General features: G+C 30.0%; 2 protein-coding genes across 4 annotated transcripts; one reads left to right on the forward strand and one right to left on the reverse strand.

The window, feature by feature from the left end:
• Positions 1 to 1,016: 1,016 nt before the first annotated feature.
• On the forward strand, positions 1,017 to 2,607 carry LOC108482033 (uncharacterized). The gene is made up of 3 exons (XM_017785139.2): positions 1,017 to 1,350; positions 1,450 to 1,590; positions 2,165 to 2,607. The coding sequence occupies exons 1-3, from the start codon at positions 1,159 to 1,161 to the stop codon at positions 2,333 to 2,335; spliced, it is 504 nt and encodes a 167-aa protein (XP_017640628.1). The 5' UTR covers positions 1,017 to 1,158; the 3' UTR covers positions 2,336 to 2,607.
• A 2,187-nt stretch (positions 2,608 to 4,794) lies between these two features.
• On the reverse strand, positions 4,795 to 8,069 carry LOC108480357 (protein NRT1/ PTR FAMILY 8.1-like). 3 transcript variants are annotated; one of them, XM_053027282.1, is made up of 5 exons: positions 7,687 to 8,069; positions 7,371 to 7,492; positions 7,072 to 7,289; positions 5,956 to 6,509; positions 4,795 to 5,765 (listed from the first exon to the last, which is right to left on the reverse strand). In XM_053027282.1, exons 2-5 carry the CDS (start codon positions 7,474 to 7,476, stop codon positions 4,943 to 4,945), a joined length of 1,701 nt encoding a protein of 566 aa, XP_052883242.1. In that variant the 5' UTR covers positions 7,477 to 7,492; positions 7,687 to 8,069; the 3' UTR covers positions 4,795 to 4,942. The 3 variants fall into 3 exon arrangements, with proteins under 3 accessions (XP_052883242.1, XP_017638812.1, XP_017638813.1); XM_017783323.2 differs by having other exon boundaries at positions 4,795 to 5,777; positions 7,687 to 8,068; XM_017783324.2 differs by having other exon boundaries at positions 4,795 to 5,777; positions 7,567 to 7,687.
• Between the last annotated feature and the right edge of the window lie 3,212 nt (positions 8,070 to 11,281).

Consider the following 11,281-nt stretch of genomic DNA (forward strand, 5'->3'; position numbering starts at 1 on the left):
TTTCATGAAGTAGAAACTGCAGAATTAACTTTATAACATTGCATTGACTTTTTATAACATTTTTTTATATAGGTTTATTCCTCTTTTCAAGGAATTCATTGGTGGTTGTGATTTTTTTTTGAATTTTAGGATTTTGAAGAGAGTTAATTGTTATTATTGTTAATTAATTATGAATTTTAATTAAATTAATTTTAAATTTTAAATTAAATATTAATAAATTAATATCGTTACTTTTTATTTATTGATGTATAATTTTGTCAAATATAAGTACTACAATAAATCTCAAAAATATAGGTACTACGTTAGAATAAAAGTATCAAATTTACGTACCAAATAATATATTAAGCCTTTAAAATCTGTATTTATAAAGATATTTATATATAATTCATTATAAAAATCAAATCATAATTAAGAATATTGATTATATTCAGTGTTGAATATAATTTTGTTTCACATAATTAATAGAAAATAAAATTATTCAAAATAATAAAAGTTATTTTGATTCAAAATGATGTTAATAAAAAATCCCAATTATTATTGAAACATTTGTACGACACTGTTCAAAATTTTCTTATATTAATAGTCAATAAATTGACCATAATAGTTGATAGATAATATAAATTATAATATTTTAAATTAGATTATATAAATAAATTATTTATTATATAAATAATTAAAAATCATTTTAAAATAAAAGTAATATAATTTTCTATTTTTATTTTTTAGTTAATGGAAATATAATAATTTAAATATATGAATTTTAAAACATTTATTTATTATTTAATAAAATTTTTAATAGAATTAAAATTTTATTTATAAGTACGATAAATTTTTTATAAAATAAATTTATTTAACCAAATATTTTAGTAAAATTAAAGTCATAAATCTTATAAATAATAAAAAAATGAAAAATTCCAACAATAAAATCTATATTAATATATTTGGTAAATGGTAAGTTGTTTTCTCTTGGCCCAATCTAGTACTTAAGCTTAAAAGACTTGAAAAACCAGCATAAAGGACAAAAATGAAGTCCAATCCGACTGACCCAGCCCCAATTGAATTACAGGTAACAGAGCAACGACTTTTTAAGTTTTAACTGTTGAATCTCCCGATATTCAGTTCTCACAATCTCAGCACGAGATCTAAGGGAAATCAGACATGGAAAAGGTGAAGGAACTCCTGCAACTAGACAAAGAAGCAGAGGAGACAGTGTCACGACTCACTATTCACCCCCACCGAGTCGGTTACGAGCGTAGCTTCTACAACGATTTCGGCTTACGCGGCATCCGTGTCGACAAGGTCGAGCCTGGCTTCGTTTCCTGCACTTTCAAAGTTCCTCCTCGCCTCACCGTAAGCTTTCCAAAAACCCCCCGATCTAAGATTCTGTTGAATTAGAATAATATGATTTGAGTTTGATTTTGTTTTTGTTGAATAAATGAACTTTGGCAGGATAAAAATGGAAATTTAGCAACGGGCGCAATTGCGAATATTGTGGATGAAGTCGGTGGGTCAGCGGTCTTTGTCATTGGTGTTCCTATGAAAGTTTCAGTGGATATGTCCATTTCGTTTCTGGGAACTGCTAAGCTCGGTGTAAGTAATCTTTTTTCATGAATTCAATCAAGAATTTCTAGGGCTTTTAATGTTGTGAGTTGCTTTGGATTTAGTACTAATAATTTCTTATAGTAGTGCATTTGAATGTTTTCAGAAAGTAATCCAACTCTGTTACTTATTTCTTGATTTCTGTGTTTGCCAATTTGATCATGAACTTAAGTCAGATTGAGTTTTTCACTATCCGACTTGGGAATAATAGAAAGGTATGCTGGTTAAAAGTTGTAAAAGAGGATGTGAGATTGGATCTATCTAAAGCGGGTTGTTTTGGTTTTTGGATTGGATGAATTTGAGAGGTTTCTAATAGGGTATTTTGACTACTTTCGATTTTAGATCATTTTGAGTTTGGGTTGTTTCAAGTTTGGTCATATGGGATTTATATCATTAGGTTTGCTAAATGAGTTTTTGGGTGAATCACTTTAGGTTTAGCTAGGGATGACAATGGATAATACAGATTCGGATATTTGTAGATATCCAAACTTTTTTACGTAGATATTGTGGATTCAGATAAGAAGAATTAGTGGTTGTTTTAATAGGATTGTAATCCGGTTTGCAGGATGAGTTAGAGATTACCTCAAAGGCATTAGGAGAAAGAGGAGGATATGCAGGAACACTTGTTCATATCAGAAACAAAGCAACAGGGGAGTTAATTGCCGAAGGTCGTCATTCCTTGTATGGTAATGAATCTAGCAAACTCTTGTTTGGTAATCAATCTAGCAAACTCTAGTCCAGTGCTAGATGCCGTACTATTTTACTAAAGTCAATGCTTTCTTGGAAGCATGGCATGTGATATGAGTTATTGTAACTTGTTGGATGCCAATCCGATATGTTATATGCAAAATCTTATATGAGAAAGATATGTAAATTTATTTTATTTAGAATTATACTAAACTTATTTTAAAAAAGATTATATTTTGTTGATTGAGTTTTAGCTCGACTGGCATGAGCATTGTTACTTTTACGGAATGATGTGAATTTGAATGTGTTGAAATGCATTATCCTCCTATTTTACTTAACATTTAAAGATGAAAAAATTTAAAGATGAAAAAATTCATATATCTTTGTACCCACCATTTTAGAAAGAAGGCTTGAAAATTTTCCATCCCTTTTTGTGCTCGAATTCATTTAAAAATATTAAATTCTTAAAAAAGCAACTCAAATTCCTATTTAAGAACGAAAACAACAGATCTTGGAAGAGACGATAAAGAACTTATTAATTCTTTATTATAAATATAACAATTTGTACAAACCCTATTTAAGATTTTTATTTTTGAAAATAATCGTCCATTTTCTTTTGGAGGAAAACTGATGTCACTGACTATTTTTTAACGTTTATTGGAGATATAATTGTAAAGCAAAAAAAGAAATACAAATTTAAATTTTATAGAAAATTTTATATTTAAAAAATCCCCACCATATTCATTCATGATCCCTTTAAAATTTATTATAGATTTTTGGTATACGAAATTGATTGTAGATTCTGATTGCCAATGAAAATAATTTAAAATTTTGAAGACAATTAAAAGTTTTGACTTTGAAAAATAGAACTTCTCTATTACAGTTTCTCATTTGCTTGGTTTCAAAGAAATTCATGTTTTTATTGTTAGTTTAGGATATGGACCTATTTTTCTGACATCTTTTTCCAAAGGCAACTAAAGTCCACACTTTTGAAAAGTCTATAACTGAGACCAAAGTTTTTCTACATAGAGATTACTAGTTTTCGAGAGACTCCATTTTATTTTTAATTCAAATTATTTCATTAGATAAAAATTTGTTTTAGAATTTTTAGAATGTTGTTTAAAAAAGACAATGATTGTTTTATTAAGGGCTATAAAGTAAACGTAAGTCAAGAAAAGAGAATATGAAAGTTCCGCATGAAAAGTTGTTGGGATCAGGCCCGGCACTGGAGGTAGTTTGAAAGTGCAGTCGCCTAGGATCCAAAGTTAAAAAGGGTTTAAAATATTATTTTTCAATTTTTAAAAACTCAAATATTTTTTAAAGACCTAAAAAAATGTTTCTCCAACTTTTAAATAATCTAAAACTCAATTTTTATTATTTTGTCTATCACCTCAAAAATATCAACAATGGCCTGGTTGGGACAATAAAACATTTGAAAATAAATTATCCAATTTGGTTCATGATGCATTCTGATTAACAATAGAAATGAATCAAGAAGATGAAGCCGTATTGGAGAAGAGTGATCAAGGCACCAGCCGCCTTATACATTTGCATCATTCAATAGCACATGCATCATTGCATTGATATAAATTGACAACAATCCTTCTAGAAACGTGTGACCATTCTTGCATTATTGGTAGGTACGTACATTTATAATTGCCAACATTTACACACAATCGAGCTTATAATTACAATTCAGGATTTTTTACTGTCTCTTAATTTTTCCAAGTTTTGGTTTGGTTTTGTACAGTCTATTTTCAAAATTTTGGTTTCGTCCAATAAGTATTTTCAAATTTTAGTTTCTTTCATATTCATTTAAAAAGTTTTGATTTCATCCAGCTCCATTATCAAATTTTAGTTTTGCTCGGGTGTATTTTTGAAGTTTTAGTTTTGTCTAGTAAATCTTTTTAAATATTTGGTTTCATCCAGGTTAATTTTTTTCTTTTAACAAGTTTAATATTATCTTTGATTAGAATTTTTCTCTCGATTTTGACAAGAGCTCAAATGCTTGGGACGATAGGTTCAAATACTCGATTTTATTTATTAGATTATTTTAAATATTTTTATTTAATCTTATTATATAATTTCCTTTCCTTTCAATAGGATACTTTTTCATTTTATTTTTTATCGTAACTAAGGTATCCATCATCGGTAATAGTGACTAATCTTTTCGTTGCAGGTACTTTTCAAAGAGATAAATAGTTTGTCATGAAATGTATTCCATTTCCATGAGTAGAGATCGAACCCCAATCACATAATTAAGCCCAATCACATAATTAAGAGATGAAGTGAGCAACCAATATACCACACCACATCTCATCATTCTTTTTCATTTTATTATTACCCCAACATTCGTTTTATTATTACTCCAACATTCACTTGGCACACCATGCGAATCAATTTATATACATACAGTTCAAAATATCCCAAACAAAATTGGGTGCTCCTAAGTTGTATTGGGATTTCACTTTGTCAGGAAAAAGGAGCTATGACATTATATCCTCTATATCTTTCTCACCTTGTTTCATTGTTTATTAACTCATTTAAAACCAGACATAAGAAGCATTTCATGTTTTAACTGTTTAAATGGGAGGGCGTGGTGGAGATACATATACAATTGTCTACATTTGCTTTGGCATGGTAAAGAGGTACAGAATCAACGAAGAGTTCCCACTGCCTTTTTGTATGTGTACCATTTTGCTATCAAGAGAAATGCTCCTAAGTTGAGCACACTCAGCACTGCTAAGAGCAAGAAGAAGTAATGAATATGGCCATAATTTAAGTTGTCCGGTATCCACCCAAGCTTATCATTCCTAGTGGTTATAGCAGTGACAATGGTGACAAGCAAAGAGCTCAAGTAGTTACCAAGTGCTATGGTAGTGAGCTGCAGAGCCGAGCAGAAACTCCTCATGGCATCAGGCGCTTGCTCGTAGAAAAATTCCAACTGTCCGATGAGTGTGAAAACCTCTGCACACCCAATGAGGAAATATTGTGGGACTTGCCAAAATATTGTCATAGGCATTTCCTTAACCTCATAGTAATTGTGCCTCCTCACTTCCCGGAGTCGTTCGAGTTCCAGAATCGCTGCAACTACCATGGCAAATATTGATATGAAGAGGCCAATGCCCATCCGTTGAAGTTGAGTTAGGCCGTTCTTGTGACCGGTAAATTTTCTCGTCACCGGGACAATGATTCTGTCATAGATTGGAACCCAAAAGATCACACTAAGGGTGTCGAATATCGAAAGCGATGCTGGTGGGATCTTGAACGTAGAATTGCCGACGTGCGTATTCATTCTTTCGCCTTGCAACACAAATAAATTGCTCATCTGACTGTAGACTGCAGCAAAGATGATCCCGGTGGCCCATATGGGAAGCAAGCGAATTACAGCTTTTAGCTCCTCTACTTGAGTAACTGTGCAAAGTCTCCATGAGTTTACTGTACCCTTTTTTTCGTCTGATTCGGTTTCCACAGCCGCTCTGTCGAAGAAACTGAAGATTACAACAGCTAACTTAGAGCTTGAACATGGAAACCAAGAGAAAAACAAGCACTTGGCAGTAGAGTATATCTATTTACACGCACTGAGCATGCTGAACAATATTTTTCCAGTTATATTAGACTTGACTGTATTGTAATTTTCAAGTTTGAGATTGATGTTCAGGCTCTAACCTAAGATCTTCTGTGTGCTCGACCTTCCGGCTTCCCTTGATATTAGATTCAGCATCCGTGGTCTCATACAGGAGAGACTTATCAGCAGGGATGGCCACTCGGCATTTCCTGAAGGAGGCTACCACAACCTGACAGAGGCGTGTGAGAGGGCTGCCTCCAGGCTTTTGGTTGCGGTACAAACGAGTACCTGAAAAGAAAAATACAACAGCTATTGCCATAGCAATGGCTGGAATTCCAAAACCCCATCCCCAACTCACATTATCCTGCACCCAGACCAGCACGGAGGAAGCAATTAGAGCACCGATATTAATGGAAAAATAAAACCAGTTGAAGAAAGAGCTTTTGTGTTTCTTCTCGGTCTCGTCGGTGTCATCGAACTGATCCGCTCCATATGATGAGACACAAGGCTTAATTCCTCCTGTTCCTAGTGCTACCAGGTAAAGTGCTACAAAGAACACAGCACTTTGAGTTACTGTCGGGTCGCAGTTGTCTTCTGTGTAGCACCTTGGCTTGATGCCATGTACAGTTGCAGACATTGCAAGAAGTGTCATTCCCTGTATGAGAATCATAAATGGTTTTATAATATTTGTGAAGATACAGATTTTAATGAAAAGCTTACTTCAAAATCTTAACTCCTGTACTGATAAAAATTGACGATACTAGACTAAGCTGATACAGGGTACCATTTTTTATACTTTTTGAGCATAGTCCTTAACATTCAATTGATAAACTTCAATCACCTAGTGCATTTATATCAAAAGTATTGTCTTTTTTTGAGCATCCGTTAGTTCCTCAAGGATTTGTCATTTGAAGTTGTGCCTCCAATCATTATTTGTGCTGTGGAAGATCTCTCATATGTGAGAGATCCTCGGTTCAAACTAAGGGAGACATATCTTCAGGTGACAAATCGTTCAAGGGTCGACGGGTACCCGAAAAGACAACAATAACTTTGATGCATGGTGCCAACGTTGTGAGCATAATTCAGTGAAGACCAGAAGAGGATAATACCGATATTCGACTCACAACACAGCCTAAAGAAAAGATAATACTTTGTCTATTGGGTTGTGTGATGCAATTATAAGCAAACAATCTTTTTTTAATGTGATTAGAACTTACAAAAACATAAATGATTGAGAAAAGGGCAATCGTCCAATATCTTCCCAGGTAAGCATCAGCCAAAAACGCTCCGATCAACGGCGTGATGTAGCATGTCCCACTCCAGTTCTGGTTATTTCTAGTAGCAACAGAAGCATGCTGATTGAGTCGGTGCTTGAAGTATCGCACTAGATTGCTGCTCATCCCATAGTAAGCCAATCTTTCACAACATTCATTTCCTGTTTGAATAAATTACCAAACTCGATAAGCATATCCAAATTTGATTCACACATTACCAGTGGTTAATTTCATAAAATTACCAATAATAAAGGGGCAAGCTTTCCAGGTTCCAGTTTTCTTTATGTTTGCAGGGTTTCCCTTGTGATCCACTGTTCCATCTTTCGTGTAAAAATCACTTTCAGCCATGAATTTTTTCCAGTACCTGCACTTTCAACAATGAATTTATTCAGTAATCAGGAATCTAAAACCAATTAAACCCATTAACCTCATAATCACCTTGAATGTGACAAAACCCGAGTTTCTGAAACTAATAAACGAGGGTAGACAAAGTTGTTCAAACACAACACACTCAGTACCGACGCTAAAACAGAGTTAAAAATTAGAGTGTGAACAAACCAGGGGTGTTATTCAATCTTCATCAAGTTGCGTAAGCCACTTGAGGTGGATGATGGATCCAGCTAGAGTTTATCCTTTCTTAGTCAACTAGTTGAAAGGTTGGAAGGAAGCTTGACTTTAATAGTTGAATTTGTGTTCATAATGATGATTGGTGAAAGTGGATGTATAATAAGTTAATAAACTGTATATACTTTAATCTGAAACAAAACAAACAAAAAGAAAGAACTGCATATACTTGAATAGTAATGAAGGGAAAAGCTGGATTTGAAGTTGTTTAATAGTAGAAAATCGTAAAAGATCAATGCGGACACGTTAACGGCGAGAATATGCACATGATCATTGAGATTTTTGCAGATTCACCTTTTATAATATCTTTGGCTTAAGTTATAAAAATTTCTTTTTACTCAATTCAATTCAGTATTTATACTTTTAAATTATATTAAAAGGACCTCAAATTAAAAAAAAAAAAAAAGCAAGTAAACCCTTTTTATATTCAATTGGATATTTAAATTACCAAAATACATAAAAAAAATATCCTCTATCTTTTAAAGAAAAACAATTAACCCTTATTTTTTTTTGTACTCAATTGAGTACTTAATCTACCAAAATATATCAAAAGATCCTCAACATATTAAAAAAAAATTAAGCTCCTACTTTTTTTTGCACTCAACTGTCAAAATGCATTAAAAAGATCTTTTGACCGTCAAAGCTAATTGTCCCTAACTTTTTCAGTTAAAGCCATCACAGTATCACAACCACGGCATAACATGTATCAAAAATGATAAAAATAAAAATTAATAAAAGTTATAAAAATATTAAATTTAAAATATATATAATTAGAATTTTTTATAAAATAGTAAAAAATTATAAAATTTTATAAAGTCATAAAAAAATTATAAAAATATAAAGAAATATAATATTCATAAAAAATTTATAAAAACTATTGTACCAAAAGAAGTATTTTATAATTTTTTAAAACTTTTATTAATTTTTATTTTTAATAGTTTTTGCCACATGTCATGTCATGTTAGGTTGTAACACATGATGACTTTAATTGAAAAAATTAGAGGTCATTAACTTTAATAATTAAAGGACCTTTTGATGCATTTTATAATTTTTTACAATTTTATAACATTTTACATTTTTATATTTTTACAATTTTATAATTTTTCTAATTTTAATAAAATTTAAATATTTTTATATTTTTATTAAATTTTAATAATTTTATTGATGTTTATCTTTATAATTTTTGCCACATGTCACTGTAATTATGACAAGAGGTGGTTTTAGTTGGAAAAATTAAGGGCAATTAGCTTTATTTGTCAACTATTAAAGTTTACAATCAAAATACATTTTAATAAATTTTGGCAATTGAGTGCAAAACAAAAAAAACAATGGCTTAATTTTTTTTTTGAAGTTTAAGGGTCTTTTTTATTCATTTTGGCAGTTCAAGTACTCAATTAAGTATAAAAAAAAATTAAGGGCTTAATTGTTTTTTTTTTAAGTTTGAGGGTCTTTTGATGTATCTTGAAAGTTTAAGTACCCAATTAAGTGAAAAGAAAACAAAACTTAATTACTTTTTAAAAAAATTTAAGGGTATTTTACACCTTTAAGCTAATATCTTTTCATTATATATAAAAAATAATTTAGCTGAAAGAAAACTAAGTTTTAAGTAGGGATGGCATGCAAGTAAGTGCAGTGATGAGGTTTTAGCTTGTATTAATATTTTTTTAAGATTGAAAGTGTAAATTTTTTTTTTAAAAAGAGCAATTAATTTTTTTTTTGCATTCAATTGGGTATTTGAATTTTCAAAATGCATAAAAAAAGCCCCAAAACTTTTTCAAATAAAAGTTATTAAGCCTTTTTTTTTACTTAATTGGGTGCTTGAACTTTCAAAATGCATAAAAAATACTCTCAAACTTTTTTCAAAAAAAGCAATTAAGTCTTTTCTTTTTTCACTCAATTGGGCACTTGAACCGTCAAAGTGCATCTAAAAAGTACTTTGACTGTTAACTTTAACAGTTGATCATTAAAGTTAACTACCCCTAATTTTTTCAGTCATCTCGTATCACAATTACGGCATAACATGCGGCAAAAATTAGAAAAAATAAAACCAATAAAATTTATGAAAATTATTAAATTTTATAAGTTTTATAATTTTTTTATATTTCTATGTATTTTATATTTTTTAAGATTTTTATAAAAATTTATAATTCTTTTACAATTTTATAATTTTTCAAATTTTTAATATTTTTATTAAAATTTAATATTTTTATTTTATTTATCATTGTGGTTGTGGTACGTGGTGGATTTAACTAAAAAAATTAGGAACAGTTAATTTTAATAGTCAATTGTTAAAGTTAATGGTCAAAAGATCTTTTTGATACATTTTGAAAGTTCAAGTACCCAATTAAATAAAAAAAAGCTTTAATTGCTTTTATTAAAAAATTTGAGGGTTTTTACCTTCTTAAGCTATACAATATTGGGTTAGAGAATTGGGTTTCAAGTTTGAATTGACTCGACTATTTTTAAGAAAATGAACACCTAATCAATAAGTCACAATTTAAAATTATTAATTTAATTTTTTGATATTATTTAGAACTTTAGTATTCGAATTTGGTTTTAAAAGATTTATATTTTTGATCTGTTTGCCCTAAAATATTAAATATTTTTTATATTATATTAATTTTAAGATTAAATAAAATATGTTTTATAAAATTAATTAAAATAAAAAGTATTTGATTAAAATTTAAAATAAGCAAAAATAACTAAAATCTTACAAAAAAATTAATTGAAAAATATAAAATTAGTTGTACAATTATTTTAATGAAGTTTTTAGGAGGAGGGTACGGGTTTAATCAAAATTCGACCCTGACCTAAACTAACAAATTTTAATTAAAAACTTGCTCCCTGCCAAACACCTTATAACATCATGTTGTATCATATCCAAATCCGTAGGCTTGAAATATTTTATTAATTTTAATTTTAGGATAATCCTTAATTTTATATATAAATTTTGGTTTGATGTAAATATATATATAAAAAATTATTTTATTTCATATTCATAAAATTTTGATTTAACTTTATAAGTTTTAAGAAATAATACATTCATTTATTTTTATATTAATTAAACACAATTATTTGTGTATACAATATATAAATAATAATACTACATCGCTAATAATAAGGTTTTTTACTTAAATAAATTTAAAAAATTATATACTGAAATAGGTTGTCAGTTGGATTATATACGAAAATTGTATTTTTTTTGGGTCGCGCTTATCTATGTAGCACCCCAAACCCGGCCCAGACGTTATGGCCGGATCCGACATGCCACATCGAAGCGTTCAAAACATTTTATATTGTTGATCCAGAAAAACCTACTTAGTGTTTTAAAAGATAATTTCATTATAGGTTAAAGTGAATGGAAGTCATGCACCGTAGGAAACCGGAAAAGAAGTGGTGAGTCCATCGGACTGCTTAAGTACCAAGCTCCCTTCGGATCCAATCCTAGACATGCATACTGCCATTGCCACACCTTAACGTCATGGATATTTCTGGGAAACCGATTTGATTATGTCATTTTTAAGAAAAG

This window comes from Gossypium arboreum, chromosome 1 (genome assembly GCF_025698485.1).
Source record: "Gossypium arboreum isolate Shixiya-1 chromosome 1, ASM2569848v2, whole genome shotgun sequence".
NCBI lineage: Eukaryota > Viridiplantae > Streptophyta > Magnoliopsida > Malvales > Malvaceae > Gossypium > Gossypium arboreum.